At 59.2% G+C, this 27,988-nt stretch overlaps 1 protein-coding gene across 1 annotated transcript; it reads left to right on the top strand.

Moving 5' to 3' along the window:
• The first annotated feature begins 21 nt into the window (after positions 1-21).
• On the top strand, positions 22-24,816 carry IL11RA (interleukin 11 receptor subunit alpha). The gene is given in 16 exon segments (XM_074813205.1): positions 22-84; positions 87-258; positions 261-409; positions 411-494; positions 18,546-18,645; positions 19,005-19,065; positions 19,180-19,346; positions 19,535-19,649; positions 20,554-20,586; positions 21,831-21,994; positions 22,135-22,298; positions 22,421-22,562; positions 23,022-23,117; positions 23,329-23,428; positions 24,115-24,197; positions 24,302-24,816. Coding segments are annotated over 16 exon segments (1,710 nt in total). The 3' UTR covers positions 24,319-24,816.
• Positions 24,817-27,988: the final 3,172 nt, after the last annotated feature.

The following is a 27,988-nucleotide window of genomic DNA, read 5'->3' as shown; positions in this document are numbered from 1 at the left end:
GCCCATCTCGACTCCTCCGGGATGCCGGGAGAGGGGCAGGCAGGGTCGGCCAATGCAAGAGGTGCTGCCCCGTGGAGGGGGGGGTGTCCCTGCGCCCCGGGGGGACCCCTGTGCTCCGGAGGGGTGGGGGGCACCGTGCTCCAGGTCGCCCCGGGGGGATCCCCAGCCCAGCCCCTCGGGGCGGACCCCGGGCGGGGAGCGGTGGTCGTGGGCGGGGGAGGACACCCCGCGCACCCCGTGGGGGACCTGGGGGAGCCGTCCCGGAGCCGCCCCGGTTACGGGGGGCGGCTCGCAGACAGGAAGCGTCCCGGGGCGGTGGCGGCAGATTGGCAGCGCCCTGCTCCAATGGAGCGGCGGCGGCCCCGGCCGCCCCGGCGGCTTCGCACCGCCCGCGCTCCCGGCCCCAGCCCAGCCCGGTGCGGGCGCCCCGCTCCCGCCGCCGGACCCGCTCCGCCGAGCGCCATGGACACATAGCCGCGGTGCCACGCAGGAAGGTAGGAAAGCGTGTGTGTGTGTCCCGTCCCCCCGCGCCCCGAGAGAAAAAGGCTCGCCGCCGCCCCGACGCCGCGGTGAGGGGCGTGCGGCTGCGGGCAGGCTGCCGGCGCCGCGCAGGCAGGCGGCTCCCCCCACCCCGTGCTGCTCGTACGGGGAAAGTTGGGGGTGCGTGTGTGGGTGTGTGTGTCCCTTCGCAAAGTAGCTGGGAGGGTCTCGCCTTCCCGCTTTCCCCCTGCCTGCCGTGGGGGTACCCGGTGCTGCTCCCCCTTCTCCGCCCGGCGCGCCTCTGCCTTGCCCGGAGATGCGCGGGGGATGGACGGGGTTGCCGAGGTGGGATCTTTGAGCCCCTTCCCGGGCCTCCGGAGATTCTCCCCGCATCACACCCCGAATTTAGACACCCCCTCCGTCTCCAGGGGGAGTTTTCTGGAGAAAGGGTGGAACAACACCAGTCAAAGCGCCCCCCTGGCAGGGCCCCCTCTTCTCCTGGGGGGTCCAGGGAGAGAAAAGCTGCTCCCAATTACGAGAGGCGCGGAAAGAGGCGCTTTCCCATGCGCGGGCACTGGCAGGGCTCTCTGTCTGCTTTGTCCCTCCTTGCCCCGGGATGCTGCTTCAATCACAACTCCTCTGTCCTCTGCCAGCCCTGGGTTGTGTCCACTGCCAACCTCGCAGGCTGGCAGTGCTACCCCCCAGGTCCACTCTGAGCTCTGGCTCCGGGCTGGTGAAGAGTGTCAAAGGGGGCCACAGGGCTGAGCTTGTCTCAGACATTGCTCTCAGCAAACCGAGACCCCACTGTGATGGGGCCTGGGGATGCCTTGGAAATCTCATTTTCCTTGTGCCTGGTCTCCATGGAGAGAAACCCAGAGCTGCAGCAGCTCTCAGACATGTTGCCGTGCCCAAACCAGGGTTGGACCGACTGGCGTTGGTGGTGTAGATGGTGCTGAGCCACCCCGGGGCTGGCCAAGCACTTTGGGGGGTGCTGGGAGGTGCCCGCTCCTTGCAGGCTGCAGCCACGTCTGGCCACCGCGTTTGCAGGAGGAGGTGGGGTGTTTGCACTCTGCCTGTTTACAGGAGGGCAGGTCTCAGCGTGGTTACGCACGGAGCCCATGGCATCCCAGCCTGGCATGGGGCAGAGGAGCTTCACGGGGAGCTCTGAGCTGGCGGAGGTCCCTCCCGGAGCAGGGATGGGGACAGGAAATGGTCATAATGTCCCCCCCCAGTACCCACGCACCCTCTGCTCCACGACCTGGCTCTCTTTTGGGAGAGTGAAAAGGGCCGTATCTCCTCTCCGCAGAGCTGCGAATTGACCTTGGCAGCCGAACTGGGACAAGAGTCAGGGGACAGGGGCTGAGCAGTGACAGCAGGGTTGTGCGCAAGGCTGGATGTCACCAGCAGTGGGTGAACAGGGGATGTGGGGTGCAGTAGGGTGGGGGGGAGTGGTCCCTGGGGGTTACAGCTGAAGGCAGACACTGCCTGGAGGAAGTGAGAAGAGCAGCTCCGTTTTTTCCCTGCCTCCTGCTCCATGAACAGGAACCTCACGGGGAAAGGAAAACTTGACTTGATTATATCTGATAAGCCACTTTTTCCCCATCCCAGAGAGCTGTCCCGGCAGTGGGGGGAGGAGGATGCTTGGCTGAGTTCGGGCCCTGTTTGTGAAGGATGAATGAATGACTCATGGCGCGGCAAGTCTCCCCGCCGTCTTCATCGTGGCAGCAGCAGCAGTTCCCTTTTGCAGCTGCTGGGTTTATCAGAAGCCATCATGCTGGGTGGGCACCCAGGCAGCCCACACCTGCATCCCCTAGCCCGCAGGTACCCTGCCTCCTCTTCTTCTCCACCGCCTTGCCTGGACCATCCTGAGTGGGGAAACCCCCATGGATGGTGAGTGTGCAGCACCCTCACCTGCCATGAACTAGCCGAGCACTCAGTTCAAACCCTGTCTTTCTGCTCCGCTCACGTTCAGAAGCGACTCCAGACTCTTCCTGCTCATGCAGGGCTCAACCTCCCTCCGGTTTCCTGCCAAATGTGTTCCTGGAGAGCTTATTCCCCCGTGGGTTTGTGCCAACATTGTGCTTTTAGTTCAAGACCTCTTCTCTCTCTCCGGTGTTTACCCTGCTGTATTTATAGCTTCCTCGTTAGGTTAAACAAGTTGAAGGATTCTTGCCTCCTCTTCTCCCGCGGGTTTGGCTCTGGAGGAAAACCCCTTGCGAGATGCTTCCCACAGGAGGGAGCAGGTGCTGGCTTGTGGCTCTGCTTTTCTCCCTTTGGAAAATTTCAGCACCTCTCCCAGCTTGTTTCCTCTCTTCTTGTTCAAGCATGGGAGAGGGTGGCTCTGCCCCTGCTGAAGAAGTATCCAAGGACGGAGCTTGGATGGGACGGGAGCTCTTCCCTACGGGCAGTGTGCCGGGGCCTTGCCGGTATTTGGGATGCTGATACAAAGCCAGCATCAGGAATTAGCCCTGGGATGTCTGGGGTGACTCGCTGGGATGTTTAGAGAGCTTTTGGTTTTTCTAAGTGTTCCTGTGGTTACAACAGCATCGCATGTGTGAAAATCACCAAATCTCTCCAGCCGGGGATGTAGTGACCTTACGACCCTTTTTTACCAGCAGATCTCTCTGTACCTCCCAGTGATGATTTTCTCTTCCCATCCAGGCTGTGAAGGTGGGGAAGGGTGCAGATGCCTTGCAGTTGTGGTTGAGTCGTCTTCTCCAACAGACAGATTCCCATGGATCATTTCCATGGAAAAAGGAAAATTCCTCTGGAAATTAGAAGCAGGTCTGTGGTGTCAGGGATCAGCGTGTTAATAGGAATTATCTCCCAAGTCTGGCTGCTTGTCAAGTCTCTGACTCACCCTGGCAGGGGAGTGGGACAGGGTGAGCTTCAGGCTCTTTCAGACAGTCACAGCACCCACAGCCCCTGGACCATGTGCTAGGCTCTCCAGTACAGGCGTAGGGCTGAGCAGAAAGGTGTGATTCTTCCTGCTCTCCAGTGGTATGAGTCTGGGACATGGGAAGAAAACGTGGTAAACCTCTCCTCCTCCTCTGGTGTTTGGGGTGGGGGAGATCCAGGAGAAGAGGGACAAGAAGTCTATCAAGACCTGATTCACCTCCGTCCTACTGGGACTGTGCACTGTGGTCACATCTGATCAGCAGAGCTTGGGCTTGCTCCAGCGGGGATTGATCATTGCTGAAAAAGCTTACGAGGGATTTTGGAAGTGTCTGGCCAGCGGAAGGTCACATCTGCCAGTGCCCTGCCCGTACACGTTTCCTGAAGATGCTTTTGGAGAGGACAACAGGCTGGAGGGACCTTGGGTAAGACCTGGCATGGTTAGAGGTGTGGCTGGCCTGTGCAGGTGGTGATGGCCAGGGGACCGCTTGTAAGACAGTGTATCAACCAGGAGACGGGAAGATGCTGGAAGTGGTTTGGAAATCAACCTGGGGCTCCCCAGAGGGTGCTCGGCTCTGGTCCCCTCCTTTCAATATAGAGACGGCCAAAATAGAGACAGCCTAATTAAAACAGTTATGGACCCACAGAGATTGCCTTGTAGGGAGAGGTGGATAAGTTTAGGGCACCCTTCATGAAATCCTGATGGTGGAAAGAAGGTTATTTGGGCATCTTCTGGTTTACCCCACCTCCTAAATTGAAAACAAGGGATCCCGAGCCTTGTTGAAGAGACGACGCTGGAGGCACACCAAGGGGAAGAGGGGATGGGAGAAGCTGCCAGCTTCGGGGGAGCATCATCTCTGCGGCAGCTTGCGGAGGGTCTTCTGACTTCAGCAGAAAGGCACTGCTTCTGAGTCCCATATCACCTTGGGAAGCCCCGAACAGGGCTCAGGGCTGCTGCCTACCATCCTGCTGGCAGCCCTAAGGGTATGGATGTCCCTGCAGAAAAGCACGTGGGAGGCAATGGGGCTGGCACAGCATCCCTGGAGCACATACCCGGGGGCTGGTGCGGCAATGCCCATCCAGCTGTTTCCTTCTCCTTCCTGTGCTTTCACCAGCCCCTTCCTTTGGGACCAACAGCACCACGTACTTCATCCTGGCCAGACCGATAACCGCAGCTGGAGCCAGGGACCTCGCCAGCCCCTCTTTGGTGAAGGTCAGCAAGTGCCACTTGAATTCAATAACATCATGAGAGGCACGATTCAGCCTTCGCCTTCCTGCAAAAGTAGCTAGAAAAAAACAAAAAGTGCCGTCATGCGGGGTCTCCATCGTGAGCCGGCCCTGCGCCGTGCTGGTGTTGCGACAGGGCTCCCAACAGCTGTGCTGCAACAGCCCCGCAAATGTCCCCAGGGATGGTCAGCCGCGGTGGCCCGGCTTGGCTTTGCGAAAGCTGCTGTCACGTAGGGTACCCAGGCCAGCTGGCATCTCCCCAGACTTTCTTGCAGGGGCAGGGCCAGCCATCAGCCCCTGGAGAGGTCTGCAGGAGCCTTTCCTTTGCTTTCCATGAGTTTTGCCCGAGGCCTCAAGGCTTAGGAGGAGCTGGTGGACCCAACCAGCTATTGCTCCATCCTTGTCTTGCACGGGCCAACACACAACCCCCAGGGGGTTCCTCGTTGCTTTGGCTGCTTTTGATCTTTTTAGCTCCTGCAAGGCTCCCAGAAGGCTGTTTCATAGCTCCCCTGAGGGTGCTCCACCCCATCTCAGCTTTGAATTTTGCAGCTTTATAGCTGGAGCATGGCTGCACCCGGGGCAGCACCCCTTTTCCCTGGCCTCCCTGATTCTGCGCCCGGCTCCATTTCCCCTCTCCAGCTGGGTCTGTGCCCATGGTCCTTGCACCCCAGCACCCAAAAGACAGCTCAGTGCCTCAGGCTTCCTGACTGCTGGGCAGGCAGTGCATGCAAGGAACAGGATGCGGCCACCCAGTGCCTGTGACCGTGGGCCAGTCTCCGGAGCATCCTGTTGACATAGCTCTTGTTCTGATGCACGTCCCCATCCCTCCTTCCCAACCGGAGGCTGCAGATAGACGCCAGGCTCTCTGGCAGCTCTGACAGCCAGGCGGTTTGCCCCGGAGATGCCTTGGAGGGCTCCACCCAGCCAGCAAGGCGCTGAGGTTTGGACTTGGAGTGGTCCAGGAGAAGGATGCTGAGATGTCTGGACTCAGATGGAGCAGCAGCGGCGCTTGTGCTGTGTATGGGATGGGTGAAGGATGTAAGCAAGGCCAGGTCCATGGGGAAGGTCATCTTGGTTTTCATGCCGGGGAGCAGGTGGAAGAGCGAGATGGGTGCTGGGGCATCCCCAGACAATGTTCCCATGAGACATGTCCCCAATGGGGTGGTTAATGGCGAGCGGGTCCAGCCATGCATAGAGGATTTTCTTCCTCCAGTGCCTGGAAAGGGACCTGAGAGCTTTTTTTCCACTTGTTTTCCCCACTGACCAAGGGCAGAGGGACACCGCAGCAGCTTTTAACCCTCCTGGGGCACATGGGGGATCTCAACAGTGCTGCCGGCAACGTGGCAACTGCATCTCCATCAGCAGTGGCAATTCAGGGATGGCAGCAGACGCCTCTCCACCATCCCTTGCCGCAACCAGAGGAGGGTGGAGTGGAGCCGGAGGCAGCATTTGTGGCCAGCTCTATGAATTTCCAATTACCAGCTCGCCTTGCCACCGCGCAAGAGGTTCCTGCACCTAATTTTTGGTGAAACGATCCATTTTTCTCAGTAATTTAATAGCGTGGGCAGGCTGCTTACTGACGGAGAGCCAGCAGCCAGCACCGAGGAGCCTGTGTGCTGGGCTGCCGGCCGTAACCACCTTCCCCGGGCGACGCAGGAATGCTGACCTAATAGAAAAGACATTTAAAGAGAGTTTTGGAGAGCAACTCGGCTCGGATTCGGCTCACATGCATGGCTGCCGGCTACAGTGGGGTCTATCCATGCCCTGGCAAGTCCTGGGGACCGGCACGGGCAGAGGGGACATCCCTGATGGGAGCCGGGCACCAGAGCACGAGCCCTCCTGGCTGTCAATCAGCACAGCAGCTGCTTTATTTTCTACAAAAAAAGGCTGCTTTGGGGAGGCCTTCACAAGCTGTGAGCTGAGACTGGGTTCAGCGCCCGGCTGCGGCTCTCCCAGGGCTGGAAAAGCCGTGGCGTTTCACTCTGACATTTTCCAAATGAGATGTTTTGATTTTATTTTTTTTTTAATTTTATTTTATTCCCCGCCCCAAGGTAATGTTTGGAAGCCAAATTTAGCTCAATTTAACTCAAACCATTTTAAAAAAGTAAAACCACTGAAAACTAAACAAGGCCTATCATTTAGAACAAAATGTTTTGGTTTTCATTTTCCTTTTGGCATGAAAAGCACAAACTTTTTTTATTTTTTCCATTTTCCTTTTGACCCACAAACAATTTTATTATATTTTTTTTGTTCCTCCTGGTTGTTTCCCAAGACCACATTGTACACGGTGGCCAGGGGACAGATGAGCCCTGGTGCTGTTCCTGGTGGGATGGGGGTCCCGGGGTGTGTGCTTCCCCATGGAGGCCAGAGGGATTTTGCAAAGGCGAGGGGGAGCCGCTCTCCCCACTGCCAGCACTGACTCAGCCGGGAGCTCCTTGTGGAAAAGGGAGGCCCCTGGGCTTGGGATTTGGGTCTGTCCTGGCTCTCCTAGGGTGATGTGAGCCCCGGGGCTGAGCCCTGCTGGTACTCCTTGCCGTGGGTGTTGTGCCCCACTGCTGGGCATCCCCACCGGGAAGGGCGAGCTCTGGCGTTGCCTTCTCTCCTTGTTTATTCAGGTTTAAAATTAATCTGACCTTCCCCCGCTCAGGCTTGTGCAAACACGGCGTGTCCCTGACCAGGGAGCTCCCACCAGCCCAATGGGAGCCGTGTCTGTCCCCAGCTTGTGCTGTCACTGTCCCCTCTGGGTGAGGTCCCCACTGGGACCCGGGTGCTGGGCGATGATGGGGCGCCCACTCTCGCTGTCCGTGCGCCAGCCCTCTCCTGGCAAAGGCACCTCTGGCTGTGAATCCGGGCACAGTTAATCCTCTGGTGCAAGCTACCAGGAGGCTGGGTGCCCGGATCCGGCGCCTTTGGGCTGGGCAAGGGGTGGCTGCGATGCCTCCATCCCAGGCAGGAGCCCACATGCCCGAGCCAGCGATCGTTCCCCCAGCCTTGTCCCCCTCCGTCGCCTGCCAACTCAGCCCTGTGTCCTTTGCCAAATCTCAGGTCTCCGCTCTGCCCTGTCCTCACCAGGCTGTCGGCCGGGCAGGGAGCAGGGAAGAGATGATGGGGAGCAGCACTGGAGCCAGTCCTGGTGCAGAAGCAAGCGTCCGACTCATCCACCACCTGATTTTATTTTATTCCCCTCTCAGTGCCTCGCTGCATACCACAGCCGTGCTTTTTATAGCCCCCAGCTGCAGCCTCGGCGTGCTCCTGGCCAGCTCCCCGCTGCGGCCCCGCTCGCTGGGTGCCAGCAGCCCCAGCCAGGGGGGGGATGGACGACATCCCTGGGGTCCCCATGGTGGTTCAGCAAGAGGATAGCGCGGGCTGCGGAGGAAGGCAGATAATTAAACCCTAACCCGGAGCCACGCTCCCGTGCCGGCGGAGGCGTTTAAAGAGCCGCATTAGTCACCCCCATCGCAGCCGGCGCGTGCCGCGTGCCAGGTCGGAGGCGAGCAGCAGTGGCCCATCCCTCACCGTCCCCTCTGGTGCTGCCCAGGGGTGTTTTCAGCCTGACAGGGCTACTGGCTCCTTCCATGAGCCAGTTTGCTCCGCCATGGTGGGTGTCAGTGGTCCCCCTTCCGCCCCCACTTGCCCTCCCAGGCTCTGGCGGGGTTGCATTGCTGTGAGAGATGTTAGAGGGAGGTTAGAGGTTCCTGCCCTCTCCCTGGGAGCACTTTTATGAGTGCCTGGGGCTTGCTGCTGCGTTTCCACATCCTGCAGCCATTTCTGTGGGTGGGTTGCTGCTATGGGAGGAGGAGGAGATGGGATGTGTGGTTCTGTTGCAGGCTGCATGCCTGGAGCATCCCTCTGTTGGGATGCAGGGTTTGCAGAGTGGGGGCAGCCGGCCAGCAGGCAGGGAGCGAGCATCCTCGCTGGGAAGCAGCGGGGGGGGACCCGGCGGCTCCCTCCCCATGCTTTCTCCAGACGTGATTTCACCGCCACGGGGAGGGAGCGCAGCCAAGGGACGGCACACGGCTTGCTTGCCGTGGCGTTAGTCATTTGGGCCGTGGCTGGAGACGGGGTGTGCCCAGGGTCCCCACGAGCCGGGGGGACAGGGGGCTCAGTGAGGCTGTGCTTTTGGGATGCTGCCAGGGAAAAGGGGGAGGGATGGGGCAGGGATGGATGGGGGTGGTTCTGGGCTTAGAGCCCACTGTCCCCTCCTTGCTGCCCTGGAGAGGGGGCAGAGGGCAGCAGTGAAGCCAGACATGTGCCGGGCATCAATGGCCGAGCAGGGCCACCCTTAATGGACTGATGCCAACGGCTGCTCCCCAACCTCCTGGCATGACTTTTTGGAGCTGGGCATGGCGGTATGGAGGGAGAGGAGATGCTGCAGGGAGGCAGCATCCCACTTCATGGATGGATCTGGGGAGATGTCCCAAGAAAAGGGCTTCTGCAGAGGTTTGTGGGTTGCTGGGAATGGGAGGAGACCCCAAGGTGCCAAGGAGCCACATGGGTCCCTGCCATGGCCTCTTGCTCTGCGCAGGCACTGGGGCTGTTGGGTGCCCAGGGCTAATTTTAGGTTGCCTCGGCCAAAACACCGTCCAGCTTGTTCTGCCTCCGTCAGGGAGGCAGGGAGAGGCCAGGCAGTGAAATACCAGCGGTGCTGCCATGTGGCTGCTGCCAAGCAGCTGGGGCCAGGCAGCCTTAGCTGCACGCAGGCAAGGCAGTGGGCAGGGGAAGGCAGGGATTTGTGGGGGTGTGGAGAAAGGGATGTGCAGGGGTGGGTTTTCCAGAAGCACCAACTGTAATTTTAACCCAGTGCGGGTGGCTGCAGAGGGGGGGCCTCCCAAATCTGCTTCCACCCAAAGGTGCTGGGCTTCACCCTGTGAGGGTTGGGGTTTCGCCAGAAGCACCCCGATCCTTGGGCGAGCTGGGGGTGGCTGGGGGGTGCTGTGGGAAGGGGGAACTGCTCATGCTGTCGGCCAGGTGCCGAGCATGCCGGGAGAGGGGAAAGCCTCGGAGACTCATTCTGAAACAAGGCTGCCCTTTTATTCTCCTTTACGACTGCATTTTAATATCCACAAACACCCCTCCCTCCCCGGGCTGCTGCCAGCGGAGCCTGTATCGCTTGCGCTTGGCCTGACGAGAAACCCCGGCCAAACCCTGGGCCCCAGTTCAGGGGAGAGGATTATTTTTCCCCCCTCTTTTTTTTTTTAATATATGTTTTCTATAGCTCTAATTAGACAGGCTTGAGCCCTGGCCAAGGCAAACACACCTGGGGGAGCCTCGCCTTACAGACCCCATCTGCTATGCCGGGGGCTCTGCTCCCCACACAGCCGCTGCCTGGCCCCTTTATAGGGGAGGGGGCTGCTGGCAGGGGGGGTAGGGCTGCTCCCACGCCAAGCCACCAAACAGCCTTCGCAGAGGAGGAGAGCCCAGAGAGGCAGCGTGTGGAGATGGTTCAGAGGCAGTGGGGGCACCCGGTGGAGCCCCATCCCACAGCAAGACCCCTATCCATCGTGGAGCTGAGGTATCTGCCCTGCGCCAGTGCTCCATCGGTGGCACAGGGCTCAGTGCCCACCAGGGCAGGATGCTGTGGGAGGAGGGTGCAATGGGTACCAGAGAGGTTTTGCTCTCCTGGGGTGACAGCTTGGGGGCATCAAGGGGTCGCAGCCCCCAAAATCTGCATGTGCCCAGGGAGGGAGGATGCAGGGTGTCCCCAGTGTGCCTGGGTGTGTGTCAGGCTGCAGGACCACCTACCTGGTGACACCCGTCCAGGGACCTTTTGGGAAAATGAGCAGGGGACATCAATGTGCCAGGCCACCACAATAGCTTGCACTGACAGCCAAATCCACGCTGGGCTGAGCTTCGGGTGCTTCTTCCCATCACTGCTGACTTTCTTGTAGGGCTTTTTGTCTGGACTTTTCTCTCTCCAGTTGTTTTGGGGACCACCAATTGGTGCCCCCATTGCCAACAGGCTGAACAGAGCTGGCAGCCCCATGCCAGGGTCCCATGGGTTTCACACCACATCTGTGCCTAGCCAAAGCCAAGAGAGCTCTTGGGGGTCTCTGCTTGCCCACAGTGGGGTCCCACCTCTTCTGGGCCTGGGGTGCACACCCCAACAGGGTGATGTGGGCCAGTGAGGAGCAGTAAGCACCTTTGGGTGGCATCCAGCACCGTGGCTCATCCTGGAGGACATTTCCTCCTCTGTCCCATGCACTATCTCCCAGGGATGGGCAGGGCATAGCGCTGTGCCCCTGCTCCATCCTCAGGGATGGATGCAGCACGCCATCCCCTCCTTCATCTGCCCAAGCAGCGAGTAGGCGGCACTGATGCAAACTGCCCTCCCAGTGCCTGGGATGCTACTGACTGCTCTTCCCAGGAGCTCTGGCAGCTGCCTTACCCTCTCCCGTCCCGCTGGTGCTGTAGAGATGCTGCCTGCAAAGGGAAATACTGTGTGCTTTGGGGTGTACACCACACACATCCCCTTCCACATTCACCCCTGGTGTACCCAAGCACTTTGCACCAGCATCGTGATCTCAGGGCAATAATAACTGTTGCAGCAGTTTATGTTTTATATTTAAAATATAAAAAGTAGGATCTGGCCTCACTAGGACCTGCTGGGTCCCTTCAGGTGATGAGCTGGGGTGGTGAGGGATGTACAGGCTGGGACGTGCCTCTGTACCCCTCCAGCAAGTGTGCCAGGCTGGAAGGTTTCCATGTGCATGGGGGCGGCGGGGGGGGGGGGGGGGCGGGGGGGGGGGGGCAGCGCTTTGGGGCACAGCAGCTGCTGGTCCTTGGTGCCTCCAGCCAGAGCCAGGACTGTGCAGAGGGCAGCTCGAGCGTTTTGTGAAGGATTTCAGAGCTGCCTTGGCCTCCAGTCAGAGCAGGCTGCAACGGGAACATTTCGAAATTCTTTTGGACGAGGAAAATTCCACGGGCAGCCCCCCTCCGGAGAAAGTTTGGGATGGCTGAAATGTTTGGAGTGAGAGGCTGCTTGCTTTTGTTTACGCTGAACTATAACATTGGAGGAGGGGGGAAAAAACCCAAAAGGAAAAAAAGAGACAATAGGAGCCTGTAAACAGAGCTGGCCCCAAGCAGGGCCAGGGCGTCTCTCCAGCATCGTGGAAGGAGATGTGTCAGCACGCTCACCACGCTGCCCTGCTTTCCCCCAGCTCGGATACGATCGCACTTAATCTTTCAGGAGAACTTGGCTGGGTGTTTTTTTCCCCCAGCAGAAAACGAGCCGGACAGTGTTTTTCCAACATTCTCAACTTAGGCAGGACTCAGCCCCCATCTCCTGGCCCTTCACTGCAACCCCCAGCCTCAGTGGTGGGCTTCTGCCTCAGCTTTCCCCCTACTTCTTGACACTTGTCCACCTCTCATTTTGGTTTGGGGGCAGTCATCTGACTGACCTGGCACGAGGTGGGGGGCACAGATACTGTTTCCCCAGCCTCCATTCCTGCTATGTGCCTTGCACCCTGCTGCATCCCCTGGGCTGCCTCCCCTCAGCAAAGCAGGCGGGGTTGCCTTCAAACTTGGAGAAGACAGGCCATGGTTATCCCACCAGGTGCCAGAGCCTGGGACCAGCATCCCCACATCATACATTGCTGGGGGTCTGCAACTGCCATCCTTCCCCCACACAGGGACACTGCTAGTGGGGTGCAAAGGGTTAATGGGCCACCCTTTGGTGGTGGCTTTTTTTGGCTGCCCAGGTGGCCCTTAATGACACCAGAAATCCCTCTCCAGCCCAAAAGGGATTTTGTTTTGCAAAAGGAGTGACAGCAAATTGCTAGCTGGGGGAGCGTACGGTGAACTGTTTATTTTGGCCCTGCCGCCCCGCAGCGTTTTGGCTGACCCGGGCGCCTTCGTGCCTTGGGGATGGAGCTGAGCCCAATGGCTCCCAGGCACCGGCCAGCCTTGGAGCACGGGGAGGGATGGGGGGAGCACCAGGCAGGGGGATGCTGTGGGGCCCCTCTCCTGCTTAGAGATCCCAGCTCAAGGCTGTAGTTCCATCAGGAGCATCAGGAGGAGCTGGGCTTGCACAGGGCATTCACATGTATGTACGTATATATATATGTCTGTGCCCTACATATGTGGATGCATATGTTCTTGTATCAGCTCCAGGGCCAGCTTATGGAGGGAGTTTGTTCTAGGGGATGCAGATGCTGCTTGGTGGGGGAGGAGATGTGGATTCACCAAAACCTCTGCCAGGCTGGGCAGAGCCCAGGAGCAGAAAAATATCCCTAATCCTAAAACGTTCCCGGGACAGGAAAAGCCTTTCCCACCCTGCTCTAATCACAGGGTGGCCCAGCTCCCTGCCAGCGGGTCCCACCCGTGTCCCCGGGTCCGGCACCATGCCCGTCCCCGTCCCACAACCTTGTGCTGAGGACAGTGGGGACGCAGCCCCCCCACGACTCCATCCCTCCATCCTAAAAATAATCTCCCGGCTGTAAAGAAACCCACCAGTGCTGTAGCTACAGTGCCGGTGGGTTTCTTTACAGCTGGGAGATTATTTTTAGGAATTTCTCTGGCACGTGGCTTCGGTGGGGGAGTATGGGGATAGGGACAGAGGGGGGGGGGCCCTTCTCTCCCCCCTCTGAATGCAGCACTGCCAGCTGGCGTGGTGTCGGGGTTGCTGGCTGCTAACAGAGCCCTCGCTGTTTTGGCCCTTGCCGATGCCTCTGCTTACAACCGGGAGCCAGAGACTTCTTCCCGCGGAATGGAGCAGGGGAGGGCGGAAACCGGGGTGTTGGGGTGGGAGTTTCCCGGCCAGGGTAAGAGCAGAGCCTGACCTCCACAAAGCCACCAGCATGCTGAGGTGTGTGATGGCCCTCTGGCCCCCCAGCGCTGGGTCCCACTAGCAGTTGCCAGCCCCACGGAGGAGAGAGGTGACCCCTTGGGATATGGGGTGGGGAGGGGAGGGTTGGGCTTGGCTTTGGACACCCAGTGGGACTCTGCTCAGCCTGGCATCGCCAGGGGATGTCATGGGGGGATTGCTCTGGGTTGGATGAAGATGTGCATTGTACCTGGCTGTGGAGGTGAAATGGTTCCCTGGGTGGTACTGGGGTTAACCCTGTGTTTGGGCTGAGCTGGGATTAGCCCCACATTTGGACTGTGTAACCTCATGACTGGGCTGTACCGGGTTTAACCCTACATTTGGGCTGAGCTGGGGTTAATCCCATGTTTGGGATGAGCTGGAGTTTAAACCCATGTTTGGACTGAACTGGGGTTAATCCCACTCCTGAGCTGTGCTGGGTTTAACCCCACATTTGGGCTGCACAAACCCATGTTTGGGCTGTGCTGAGTCTAAACCCACATTTTGGCTGAGCTGGGTTTAACCCCACTCCTGGGCTGAGCTGGATTTAACCATGCATTTGGACTGCACTAGATTTAACCCCAAATTTGGACTGCACAGGATTTAATCCCGTTCCTGGGTTGCGTGGGATTTAATCCTACTCCTGAGCTGCATGGGGTATAATCCCATGTTTAGGCTGCCCTGAGTTAAACCCAACTGTACTGGGTTTAGCCCCACATTCAGCTGGGTGAGGGGTTTATTGGACTGCACTAGGCTTACAGGGAAAAACTGCAACTGGTTTTACTGGTTTAACTGAGGTTAAACTGGCTGTGGTTGCCCCAGCTGCAGCTGTGCATGTCTGTGTTGCTGGCTCAGCTCAGCCTGGCATGGTTCCCCCCTCCAGGCATGGGGGCCCATGGGTGCTCAGCACCCCACCGAAGCAATGCAGAGGTAAGCAGCCCTTTTTGAGGTCCCCAAGGGACTGGGGACAGTGAGCAGGGCTCTCCCCTTGGCCTTGGGGAGCATCACCCTGCCAGTGGCCAAGGTGGGCAAAGAGTTGCCCTGGGGCGCTGCCGGTGGTCCTGGGGACTGTGTGTGGCCCCCGTGGCCCTGGAGGTGGTAGAGGACATGCTTCCCTCCCAGCCAGCACCCATTGCTGGGCTTTCACAGGGCACCCGGTGGCTGGGAGGGTGCCAACAGCATTTAGGTGATGGGTGGCTCGCTGCAGGGGACTGTCCCAGCAGCGGGGTCAGTGCTCCCCCCTACCCCAAAGGTGCATGTTGATGCAATGACGGTGGAGGTCACTGATGCTGCCAGGTTTCAGGGCAGATCAGTGGCCAGAGGGATGGACTCGGGCTATGGGATGTGTTTTCCAGAGCGGGCACTGGCAGACAGAAGGGCCTGGGGTGCAGGGCCAGGGATGCTCCCCAAGCTCAGGGGCAGGAGTACAGTGTGATGCCATCTCAAAGGTGTTGGAGACAGCTGGCATCAGTCATTGCCCATTGCAGGGCGGTTTTTTGCAGGTGGGTGACTCCGGCAGGGCAGAGCTGTCAAGTGCTCTTGGGTTGTTTTATTTGCCCCATCTCTATTGCAGCGATGCTGCCCCAGATCACCCTGGGGAGAGGTTAGGAAGCACCCCAGCTTTCTGTACTCAATGGGGAGCATCATGTGTCTTCCCGCTGCCATCTTCAGCCCTGTGGCATGGTATCATCTGCTTGTGTCCCCCCACCCCACCACCCCCAGCTCTGCGTGCGGCTTAAATTCGCTTTGAAGAGCGACTTCAAATGAAGCAAAACAAAAAAAGAAAAAACAACCCAAAACCCACTCTCTTTCAAAGCGCCGAGCGCAATGGAAAGTTGGCCGCCCCCAGGAATCTGCGCCGGCCTTTGCCAGGCCACGGCCGGGGGGACTGTCACACCCCACGTGGGCATCAGTGCCAGTGCACATGGCTGTGATTTTGGGGGATGTTTTAGCTCGCAGTGAGACGTGACAGCAGCCTTTTGGTTTGTTTGCAGGATTTCTCCCCGCAGCTCCCAAAAAACTTGTGGATGAGCTCAAATGCTGGATATCCAGCAGGATAGCAGGGTCAGTGCAGGATGGAGAGTGGCACCTTGCATTTCTGGCTCACATTCGTGGGTGCCATGCAGAGCCTGGTCACCCTGTCCGAGCTGGTGAGGAGGGCATCCCGTGCTGAAGGATCAGAGTCCAGCACCTCTGCCCTCCAAGCCACAGCCCCAGCCTGGCCTGAGTCCCTCTGCCCCAGCCATGACTGTGGGAGGTCACCCAGCCCCGGGCGGGTGGCAGATGCCTCTTGAGCCGGGATTAGCATGCGGGGAGGAAGAAAAGCTCCAATTGTTCCTTCTGTCCCGGCTCAGCTCCAGGACCACTGTGCCGGGACTCCCTGTCCCTGGGATGTGTCACTGCCGGTGCAAGCATAGAGGGATGCTTTCTCCGCCTGTGTGCCCATCCGTGGGGCTGCAGAGCCGCTGAGGAAGGTGGCCTGACAATGCACATGTGTGTACGTTCATTTTCACGCCCGTTTTTCCCCTTGGCGAGGGAGTTTGGTTGCAGAAAGTAAGGGGATCCTTTCTGGGCAGGCTGTTTTGCAGCAGTGCCTGGCCCAGAGTGCCTGGCCCCATGCCACGCCACCACACCCGGGACAGGCAAGGGCTCTGGGTCTTCCCCCGCTCTGCGGCTCCTTCCCCTTTTGTTTGTGGCCTTCAGACAGACGAGGAAGGGCTTGCCCTGTTTCTTCTCTCTGTGGTGATGATGCTCGGTCATGGCTAGGTTTTGGCAGTGCTCAGGCGGGTCATTTACTAAGCCAGTGTGTGTGTTTGAAGGGGGGGCTTAGTGCTGCCTTGCTCCATGATGCACTGGCAGGGGGGCCAGCTGGCCAGAAGAACCCATCCAAGGCCAGGGAGCTCATGGGATGGTGGGTGAGGATGGGGAGCACTGGGGGGCCTTGGGACAGAGGGTGCTGAAGGGTGGGAAGCTGCTGGGTGGCCATCAGGGTGAGCAGTAGGGGGGCACTGGGGGGTCACTGTGGAGATCAGGGGTTAGGATTCAGCTGGGGACAGGGTCTGCAGAGGTGCCCTCTGCCACCACGTAGGGGTCTGGGGTGCCTCTGCGTCTGTTGGCAATACCACCCACAGTCAGGCTGGCTGGGCAGGGTTCCCCGGGGACTTTAGCAGCAGCTGGCTGCAGATAGTGCCATGCCCCGAGTTCTTCCTTTATCCATGTAGGGAAGGATTGCTTTCAGCATTGCAGCCGCTGGGTCATTTTTCCAGACTGGCCATGAACAAGTCAGTGGCCCTGAGGCGTAGCAAACTCATGTCAGCAGTGAGCAAACACCCAGAGCATATCCCCTTGCTACACAGCAGCATGATGGGCAATGGGTGCAGCAGCACTGCCTTCACCCTCTGCAGAGTTTGCACAAAAACCCAGGGCAGTCAGGGGGAGAAACGATTTTATTTTAAAACTATTTCTCTCTCCACACTAACACACTCTCCCTTCTCCCTCACCCGCTCCCCCCCGCACCATCCCCTTAACTCTGACCCACGTGGTGTTTGCAGTTATTTTTGGTTGCTGCTTTTAAGTGTATTTTAGGTTTGGGTTTTTTTTTTTTCCATCACCAAAATATTTTACTTTCAGGCCAAATGTTCCCAGTTAGTTACCAACATAGTTTTGTCAGAGACCTTTTAACTGATGCTTCTTGGGAACATTTCTACAGGTGGTTTAGTAAGAAAAGCTTGTGACAGTTTAATGAAATCATTTATGTTTGGGGCTTGCATTTGCGGCTGCCTGGTGTTTTCAGGGCAGGGTTGATGCACAGTGCTGCATGCCTGCCCCCCAGCACTTGCTGGGTTGCAGCATATCACCTTGTAGTTCATGTTTCCTTTGCCACCTAGTTTAGTCTGTGGCCATGGGCACCTGCCCACAGAGAGAAACTGGCAACTGCTCTGGGATGCCTTTACAGGTCTGGAGCATCCCTCCCTGGAGCCCCTCAGCTCTTGAACTGGGTGACTCAGGGGGACATGGGTTTACTCCACAAGCTGCAGCCTGTGCTTGGGGCTGGCAGGGAGCTCACTGCCCTCAGCCCCTGCCCACCTGCTGCCCAGAACAGATCCCAACAATATGGGTGTAAATAAATAGGCCTGCACATTCATGAGGGATGGGCAGGAGGGTCTTCCAGGGAGAAATGATTCAGCTGTCTGTGCCTGCTGGGGGCAGGCAGGGCTGGCTGACAGGGACAGTGTGATGCTGCTGATATGGATGGCACGATGCTCACCAGGATGGATGCTCTGAGGTGGTGCTGGCTGGCACAGACAGGGTGATGCTGACTGGGATGGACAGGGTGACGCTGACTGATATGTGCAGAACAATGTAGGCTGGGATGGACACCACAGGGTGATGCTGGCTGGCACAGACAGGGTGATGCTGGCTGTGCTATGATGGGGAAACCCCAGTTGGGTGCACATCCCTGACTCAGCATCCCCTGTGCTTCTCACCCCAGACCCACTGGTGATCTCTGAGTGGGAGGAAGGGACTTTAGGGCCCTTCTCCCTGGGTCCAGAGACCCCAGATGGCCTGGAAGGGCACAGATCAGCACTGCAGCTGGTGCAGGGATGGCAGTAACATGGGACCCCCAGCCAGCCCCGCTCTTGGCACAGTGTACCCTACAGACCTGCTCTCCCTGGCTGTGTGAGCCTGTTCAGATCTAAATGCTGTCTTCTGCTGCATAAATACAGGCCAGAATTTCTCCTTGGTCCCTTCGTGCTCCAGCTGCACTGGCGCAGGTCTTTGGACCACCCCAGGGCTGGGAGCCAGCCAGGGCTCCCGGCACAGGACTGCAATGGCAAAGAGCCCTTAATCCCGCCAGCCCACACAGCCCTGAGCTCCTGGTCAGTGTTTGCTCTTTGTGTTCCCCCTCCAGGCATGGGGACTTGGCAGCCAGGGACCAGCTGTGACAGTGGCACAGACCCTGCCAGCTGTCCCATCTGGGGTCCTGGCGGTGCAGTCCCCATGCTGTCCCTGCCAGGATGGGGCGAGACGAGAGGGAGATGCAGGGTCCATGGTCCTGCAGGGGTGCTCTGGGCTGTGGAGCCTGCTGGCTGCCCCACTGCAGGGGATAACACCCTCTCCCTCCCCGCTCTGCCTCCTCCAGATGCGCAGTCCCATCCCAGGCCTGGGCAGGGTGATGGTGTTCCTCGCGGCAGCCCTGGCATCAGCCTCCCTCGCCATCCCCGAGGGCTGGGGAGAGGAAGGTGAGCCCCCACCAAGCCCCCTGCCCAGCCCCCCACATCCCAGGCATGGGGACCCTGGGGACACCCCATTTCTCCCAGGCAGGCACGGACCTACCAGAGTCAGGACGTCCACAAAACACAGCCCCACAGTGATGGGTGTCCTCTGACCAGTGCCTCCCTGCAGCTGCCCATTGCCCAGCCCCAACTGGGACCAGTCCTTCCCAGTCCCCTGTCATGGTAGCTGCATGAAGCAACACCCCACAGCCAGTGCCCAGCTCCCCAGGGGGTTACAGCCCCAGGCTGCCCACCTCGACCCCCAGCCCTGACATGAGGTGGCACAGGGTGCTAACAGCCATCTGGGGATGTGTGTGTCCCTCCAGGTGTGCAGTACGGACAGGTGGGGACAGACGTGACCCTGTCATGCACCGATACCCACGCCAGGTAGGTCTTTTCCGTGCGCGCTGGGAGATTTATCCAATGGGATGGTTTACAGGCTGGGGAGGTGACCCACTGTCCCTGTCCTCTAACACTGCCTGACTGGTCTCTCCTCCTCAGCTTGCCGGTGCAATGGAGACGGGCAGGTGCCGCGGCACTGCCGGAGGGCTCAGCCATCCGGCAAGGAGCCCTGGTGCTGCCGTGTGCCAGCCTCGCCACTGCAGGAACCTACAGCTGCCACAGCGAGGATGGTGGCCTCCTGCACGCCGTGTCCCTGCGGCTGGGGTGTGAGTAGCTTGTCTGCAGGCTGGGGTACGGGGGATGTGTGGCCCCACAGGGATGGGCCAGTGGTGGCCGCACCCCTGGCAGGAGCTTGCCAGGAGGGGACTTTACAGTGTCACAGAGGGCCCTGCGTGCCAGCTGGGCTACAGGATGGGGAACCCCTCACTGACTGTCGCTCCCTTTGGGACCCCAGACCTGCCGGGAGTCCCCTTTGTGTCCTGCAGAGCGTCTGACTATGAGAATTTCTCCTGTTCCTGGACCTCCAGCGTGGAGACCTTCCTCCCCACCAGATACATCACCACCTACAGGTGATGTATTCATCCCTACAGGGCACGGGCTGGGGGGTTTATGGGATGAACCCTGGGTCCCAGCCAAGGATAACCATCAAATCCTTCTGGCCATCCAACCCACACCGTGGGTTCACCTCCTGCCCCAAGGACCATGCTGCATCCTGGAGCAGGTCATGTCTTGGGGTGAGCAGAGCACCGAGCATTTGCTTGCTCCAAGTGGGGCACAACATCAGTACTGGGGGGTCAGCAGAGGCAGGCTCCCTCCCTGCTAATGGCTCTGCCAGCACCAGAGGGGCTATAAAAAAAGAAGCAGGTCATCTGCAAGCCACCAAGCACTTTGGCATGCTTCAGGATGAAAGGAGCCCTGACAACATTGCTGCTTCTAATTATCCCGGCAGGCCAAATTACCGGGCTGCTTTGAAGTCAGCCGGAGCTCATAAAGTACAGCCCTGCTGAAAGCTACAGAAGCTGGGGACTGGGGGCTTGGTGGGGAGGGAGCTGCATGAAGCACCAGGGGCTTGGCAGGGAGAAGGTGATGGGAAGCAGGGATTTAGGGGCCATAGTGGGAGGGCAAAGCCAGCTACTGGGGATCTGCTTTTATCGGTGTCCCCAGATCTTTGCTGCTGCTACATGATGAAACCTTGGTCAAGGGAGGGGAGGTCCTCTGGGGAAGACCCTCCTGGGCACCCCCACTGTCTCATTTTCCTGGGACACCCAACTCGTGCTGCCAGGCTGCTTGCCAGCAGGACCGGGAATGGTTTTAGCTCCATCCCCTGTGGCGTGTCACCTGTGTGCGTCAGTGTGGGATTGGGGGCTGCTCTGCAATGCAGAGACCTCTGTTCCTCTTCTGGGTCATGGTGGGGTTGGCTTCATGCTGTCCCCTCATCCTCACCATCTGCTTTTCCAACTGTCTCCATGGCAGGAAGAAGTCGCTGACGGGCGAAGAGAAGAGGAGGTAGGACTGACTCCCACCCCAGTCGCACTCCCTGAGGACAGGTCCTGTCCCAGAGGTTCCGCCACTGTCCTCAGTGGGGTCCGTAAAGCAAGGGCTGGGGTTCCCCATTGGGGAGCCAGCTAAGCCTGGGGGCCTGGGAGAAGGGTTTGCCCCAGAGAGGGACCTTCCCAGGAGGGACTGTGGGGGTGGGATGGGTGTGTCATCTGTGCCCTGCTCAGATGAGGGAGACAAGTGACTTGGATTCGTAAATCCCCAACGGAATGGACAATGGTGAGACAAGTCTCAAAGTCCAGACATTTATTAACTTCCCACAATGTACTAACTGGATGCACAATAATTGGCTAAGTATATAATGAGTTACAGCAAGCAATACAGTATGCCTTGTGTTACTTAATGGTAGTGAGGGAAAAGGGGAAAAGGGAAAGAAGGGAGATAGAGAGAATAGAGAAATAGAGATCTCTGGTCCAAGTTCCTGCGTTGATCCTGTCCGAGTTCATCAGGAATGTATCTGTCTTCTCTACTTCTTCATGTCTTTTTTCTTTTCTCCTCTCACTTCTCACCCCCCCTCAATTTATACATGTTTTCCTTAGGTCCGTCCCCCAGGTCAACCCAGTTACCTACGTATCCCATGTATGGGGAGGAGTAAGGTGCTTCATGGGATGATGTAATTAGCATGATCTTGTTAGTCTTTATTAACATATTCAGGGGTGTCAACTTTAATATTCATTTTGGGGGCAATAAAGCAAAGGTCATGAACTGGACAGATGGTCCTTGAAACTTGACCAGATGCACCAGAGCAGAGCCGTCCTGTCTCCTCAGGGTTCCCTCCTCCAGCCCATCCTGTGCTATCCAGGCAGCCTTATCAGCTCCAAACTCCACACGATCCACCCCGTGACTATAGTTTCGCTACTTGCGAGTATTTGAGACATTCCTCAGCTCAGAGAGCCTCCACTGCCCCGCATCCCTTATCTCTCTCAGGCTGTTTTTTCTCACAGGCCTGTTCCTCTCTGGCCCTGTTTTGGGGGAGTTACAAGTTGTCTCTCACAGGGGGTCCCTTTGAGCATGCTCAGAGGGACGTGCCAGGCTCTGGAGGGGTGAGGGCAACTAAACTGTAACAGGGGCTGCCTCCTCCACCAAGCTCTTGGTATGGGGGTCTCCCCACATGTCACCTCTTTGGCAGCACCAGGAAGCTATGCAGGGCGGGCAGGGGGGGACTTGTCACCACCCTGCCTCCCCGTCTGCAGGAACAAGAATGGGCACATGGGGCCGTGCCTGCAGGATCCATCCCGCCCCGGTACCTGCACGGTCCATGGGTCAGAGTTCTGGAGCTCCTACCGCCTGAACATCACCGAGGTGAACCCCCTGGGCTCCAGCTTCCGCCTCCTCGACGTCACCATGCAGGCCATCAGTGAGTCTCCATCCATCCATCTCTCTGTCCTGGACTCTGTCCATGCCCTCGGCATCCAGCCCTGGACAGTAGCAGGGAGACCAACACCCCTCTGCATGGCAGTCCAGTGTGACAAGGGCTCCCTCTCCTCTCCTGCACAGTTAAGCCAGACCCTCCGGAGGGCTTGGTGGTGGAGCCCATCCCCCTGGCCCCACGGCGGCTCCATGTGAGCTGGAAGTACCCCTCCTCCTGGCCCAAGGAACCTCACTTCCAGCTCAGATTTCGTCTCCAGTACCGGCCCATCATCCACCGCTCCTGGTCTGTGGTAAGTGGCAGGCAAAGAAAGGCAAAGCTGTCAGGGGAGCAAGGTGGCCATGAGGACCTGCCCCATGGAGGGCAGCAAGGATTGCTCCTGCCTGCCCCACAGCTCCCCTCTGCCTGGTGCAGGTGGAGACAGTGAACCTGTCCGAGGTGATCACGGATGCCTTCGCCGGGCTGGAGCACGTGGTCCAGGTCAGCGCCAAGGATTTCCTGGATGCGGGGAACTGGAGCGAGTGGAGTGCTGAGGCCCGGGCAACGCCGGTCAGAGGTGCGAGAGGGATAGGCTGCAGCCCCCAGCAGCCCTACCAGGTTGCGCCATCCCTCCCCAGAATACATCCAGCACCCTGGGCTGCCCCTCTCCAACCCCTTCACCACGGCACCCATTTCCCCACATATCACCCAGAGCCAGTCCCATCTTTTAGGGTCCCTTAAAGTTGACCCAAAGAGCTGGTCCCCTGCACCACCCACAAACTGGTCCCATGGTGAGAGGCAGAGCTACAAGGGGGCAAAACATCTCCCAGCTCCACTGCAGGCTGCTGCTGCCATTTGGGGATGCCACCCCCAGCAGCCTCGGGGCATAGTGTGTCTCCCAGAGCACCACAGGGGCACCCTTGGGCTTGTAGGATCCCTGGGGCACAAGGCCACCCTTCTTTGCTCCTCTCTGTGGGTCCCCGGGGTGCTGCCCATGCTTTTGGCTGAGTGTTTCCCATCCCCTCTGACCTTCCAGACCTGGCCACTGCAGCAAGTAAAGAAACCACTACAGACGCCAGCCTGGAGACCCTGGCCGAGGAGCCTTCCCAGGCTCCCAACCCTGAGCCCATCAGTGAGTAGAGCTGGGGATGGCGGGCAGGAGTGGGGACTGCCCTCAGGCAGCTGCCTGCCTGGGCACACCCATGTTGGAGAGCAATGGGAAGGGTCTCTTGCCCCATGTCCATGTGTGTCTGGGGTGCTGGGGTGCCCAGGAGCTTGCAGTTGGGTCCCCCAGGTGCCGGGGGCTGTGGCAGCCCTCAGCTGTGACAGTCTCTCTGTCCCAGACCACAGCGACCCCCTGGAGAAGATGGCTGTCCTGGTGTCCCTCGGGATCTTCGCCTTCTTCATCCTGGCTGCTGTTCTTGTCATCACCATCCTCATCTGGTAGGTTGGGTTTTGAGGGAGAGGGGTCCGGATGATTGCTGTCCCCATCCCACTCTGACTCCTGAACCCTCCGCATGGAGTGCCCCATGTCCCCCCAGCCCTGCTCTGTGGTCCCTGCCCAAACACACTTGCTGCCAGCCCCATGAGGTGGTTTATGCTCCCCTTGCCCCCTTGCCACACCAGTGCCTCTTCCCAGCTCACCCCACTGGCTGCGGTGATGCCCAACCTGTCTGGGGTCTTTCTGATGAGCCCACGTTCATGGAACCTTTCTCCGTATCCCCCAAACATGCTGCTGCTACTAACATCCCCGCAAAGGCTCATGCCTTGCTGGGAACTCTCATGCTGCAGAGTCAGCGCAGAGACCCCTCCATATGCCTTTGCCCACTGGGAGTCCTGCCCCCACGCACTGCCCACTGGTCCTGTCCCCAGGTCCCCTCTCATCTTGTCACGGCTGGGGTCTCCCTGCTATGCTGTGGCTCTGCTGTCAGTCCCTGTCCCCATCCCAGCCCTGCTCTATCATCTCGTGACCAGCTCCTGCTGTAGCCCTGGAGCTGACCCACTGGAGTGTCTGGGCACAGCTGGGCACAGCTGGATGGGGATGCCGGATGGGATCACCAGGGATGCAGGCAGTCCTGGTGTCCAGGGGGGCTGCTCGGGGTCCTCAGCCACCGCTGCTCTGTCCCCAGGCTCCGGGTGAGGAAACATGGCAAGGACAAGACCAAACCCCACAACTTCTTGATTGCTGCCACCCACTTGAAGGCACTGCCGAGTGAGTCAGGGTGCAGGGGGTTAATGGGGGGAATGCAGGGGAGGGAGTGTGGGGCTGGGGGGGAGGCCACTGCACCCCCTGACCCTTGCCGTCTTTCTTGGCAGAGGCCCAGATCCTGTAGTGAGCCCTGGCCGATCCCTGCTCCCTGCACCCGCTTGCCCACGCGTGGGACTTGATGCCACTGCTGGCCCCCAAGGACCCCACGCCTCCTGGGTCACCCCACAGCTGTGGACATTGCTGGAGCCCCCCAGCATCCTGGGGGTGCAGGATGGACACTAAGGAGAGAGGCTCTGCTCCCAGGAGCTTTGGGCTGCCTGTGCTTGCCAGGAGCCGGCTGGAGGCACCTCAGACTTGGGGCGAGAGGCCAGCCTCACTGCCGGGCGCTGCTGAACATATGGGGATAAGATGCTGAGCCAGCCCCACTTCACTGCCTAGTGTTGAGGGGGACCATGGGTGCAGGCTCCCAGGGGTGAGCAGGGGGGTGCTGAGCCCTGCCCGTCACGCCCCACCAGCCACCAGCAGGCAGATGGGACCCCCGTCCCGTCCCTCTGCCCCTCTCTCCCATGCTGTGGCTGGATGTGGCAGTGATGTCAATAAAGGGGATAGCATTGGCACTGCACAGGCAAGAACCCCTTGTAGGTGGTGTTGGGCCAGAGGAGAGGTGGGTGGCACTGGGTGAGATGCCAGCTTGGGGACCGTCCTTGCAGGAGGTGCACAGGCAGCGGGGATGGTCCCCAAAGCCCCCTCCCCAGGTACTTGGAGGTGCTGAGAGACCCTTGTCCGGGCCAGTCCTTGTCAAGTGCCAGAAGAGAATGCAGGCAGCTGCCTGGGACATCTCCCCTGCCCTCGCCAGCCCAGCAGCAGGGACAAGACCCTCTGCACAGCCCCCCACACTCAGCATGTGGCCCCCTCCCCGGACCTCAAACCGGCCCCTCTAATGGCTTCCATGTGTTGGCACCTCCCGACCCCAGTGCTCAGCGCCAGCAGCCCAATGAGATCCAGATGGAGCTGGGTGGAAATTCAGGCAGCAGCGGCGTGGGGAGCACAGGGAGCAGAGCCAGCATGGGGTGGGTCCCTGCGCCTGCCCCGCCGGGGAGATGTGTCACTCCTGGCTGGGGCCTGGGGCTGCCCTTGAACCCAGGGTGCAGAGAGGACCTGGAGCAGGAGCATGTCCCAGAAGGGTCCTCGTGGGGGCTGGGTTAGAGGGGACCACAGCAGGGATGTGCCTTTTGCAATGACTTGTGTGCCCATGGACCCCTCTGCCCTTGCTGGGTGCCTCCGCACTCACACCCTGGGCGCAGGGGCATGGGGGCTGCCCCTGCCGCCGCTTGGCTGTGCAGGATCCCAGTCCCTTGTTGGCCCTGGATGGGGAGATGGGGGTCAGGCCTCCATCTATGGTGTGCTACTGGGTGGCACCATCCTTGGAGAGGAGCAGCGTTCTCCACAGAGCAAGTAAGGCAAGTCACCAAGGTGGGGAGGTGTGAGGGGCCAGATCCTGCCTGGCCTTCTGGGCCCAACAGCCACACCCTCTCTCCCAGGTGCATCCCAGAACTTGCCAGCTCCGTCTGTGTCACGCTGCCATCACCTGCTGGACTCCAGTCCCCAGCATCCAACCCAGCCAGCACCCTTTCTGATGTGTCATGGTCACCCTTGTCTCCCCTTGGTCCCCAGCATGGCATAGGCAGCCCTTTCCGCTTGGAAACCTGCTCTTCTCACCACCAGATCCTGCTTCCCTGCCACTATGGAGGGGATCAGGGCTGTGGTTGTCCACTGGATGCTGTTGAACAGGGGTGATGTCCATCCCATAGCTGTGGCTCCAGTGTTTGCAAACTGAGCTCAGTGGTTTCCCGGCACCTGGTGCTGGTTTAGAGTCTGACGCCTGCTCAAGACGCAGGAGCGCAACAGCCAGAAAATGGGAGAGAGTGTGAGCTGGCAGCTCTGGCCCCTGTATTCTGCCTGCTTATAAACTCCAGAAAGCCCAGGCATGCTCCAAATAGAAGGGTGTTGCTGCTGGTCAGGGGGAGCAGAGACCACCAGAGCCTCACACATCCACCACATCCATCCAAGGTAATGTATGCCTGCATTGTGCAGGCAAGCTCAGATGGGTAGATGAGAAATGACAGGCAGAGGGAACCCATAACTGTGCTGTCCCCATGTGCCAAGCCCTGTGTCCCCTTCCTTAGCTGGGGCTGGCCTGGCCAGGCAGTGGGGACATCCAGTTCTGGTGACCAGGGCAGCTTGAGGGCAGGAGATGCACATCTGGTCCTCATCACCACACCCTGCTGCCTTTGACCCTGGAGGGTGACCCCTTTTCTCTCCACACATTTGTCAGCTGGAGTTACCAAGAGCAGGAGAGAGGTCTACATGCCACTTGAAGTCCTGTCTGCCCGCACTGCGGCTGCCTGGTGGGATGCACCATGGCTCAGCTCCCCGCCCCAGCAGCCTGTATTTGGGACACATGGGCATTGGGGACCCCAAGGAAACAGCAAGTTCAATGCTTGGGGGGACTAAAGATGCTTCTTGCTGGGTGCTGCACTCCCAACTGACCAGAGGGAGGATGCCCTAGTGCTGGACATGGCGAACAGGGCTTTTCACTAGACCAGTGAAGATGCAAGGGGAGGGCTGGGGTGAACAGCAATCTGGGACAAAGGAGAGGGCTCCAGATGCCAAAGTCAACTTTGCCATCAAGCCGTGGAGAAGAAAAACAGGAAGGAACCATGAGAGCAGTCCCAGCGCCGGCACCTCCCTGTCCCACCGCGGGGCCAGGGCACTTCCTCCAGGGCTCAGGCTCCTCCGTGGCTCACGCAGCCGCTGAGCGAGCAGGAGGCTTCCTGCTGCAGGCTGGAGCCCTGCCTGGACGCACCCTGCCCGGAGTAGGCAGAAGCACTTCCAAACTTGCCTTGCTGCTGTATCCCACCCTCCCCAGGGTGGATGCTGTGCCAGGATCACTGTGGGAGCTGGTACAAGCCAGGCCTGGGGATGCTGAGGTTGTGCCAGGTCAAAGCAGCCTGTGAGCTGCATCCACGAGGAGCAGGGATGCGTCCAGCTTCCTGGAATGGGACAGGGACCAGCCCAAGCCCAGCAGGAGAAAAGTGCAGGAGAACATAGCTTGGATCCTGCTGGGGGTACAAAATTTCCAGCAGGCAATGCTACGTGCCAGGGAAGGTCCCCAGCACCAAGGTGCAGAAAGGTCCATGTCCATGTCTCCATCCAGCACAGGGTAGCCCCATCCAGAGCATCTCTCGAGCAGGGACTGGGGTGCACCAGCTGCCCAGCTGTGTGTAGGGCTCATTTGGGAAAGCAATAGCCTGGGCAAAAGTGTTTGCAGCAGGGCACTGCTTGTGGACGGTCGTGCAGCGGTGCCTGGGCTGCTTGACTGCCACCAACCCTGCCAAATATCTGAGCTGGCCCTCAGGCCTAGCCTCCTCCTCTGCCTGCCTCGCTGCCAGGATCAGCCCTCATTTTGCAGGGGAGGAGGCGGTTTGCACAGGACTGTGAAGGAAAACAGTCTCAACTTACCTCTCATGGCTGCTTCTGCTTCCTTTTCCACCACGTCCTGAGCCAAGGAAAGAAGTAAAAGCAACTCCAGCAGATCCTGGAAGCCACAAGGGCATGAAACATATATGTCACAAGGTGAGGGAGAAAGGAAAGGGTACATGCATAGTCAGTGGTTCAGCAGACAGGCACGGCTGCATGGATTGAGGGAAGGAGCCATACAGATGTATAGACAGATGCATGGATTGGTTGGCAGAGGGACGAAGGGATGGGTATATGGAAGAATGCATGAATGT

The sequence above is a fragment of the Strix aluco genome, chromosome Z (assembly GCF_031877795.1).
Source record: "Strix aluco isolate bStrAlu1 chromosome Z, bStrAlu1.hap1, whole genome shotgun sequence".
Classification (NCBI taxonomy): Eukaryota; Metazoa; Chordata; class Aves; order Strigiformes; family Strigidae; genus Strix; species Strix aluco.
The sequence above is the reverse complement of the archived record's forward strand: the minus strand, read 5'-3'. Positions and strand labels throughout refer to the sequence as shown.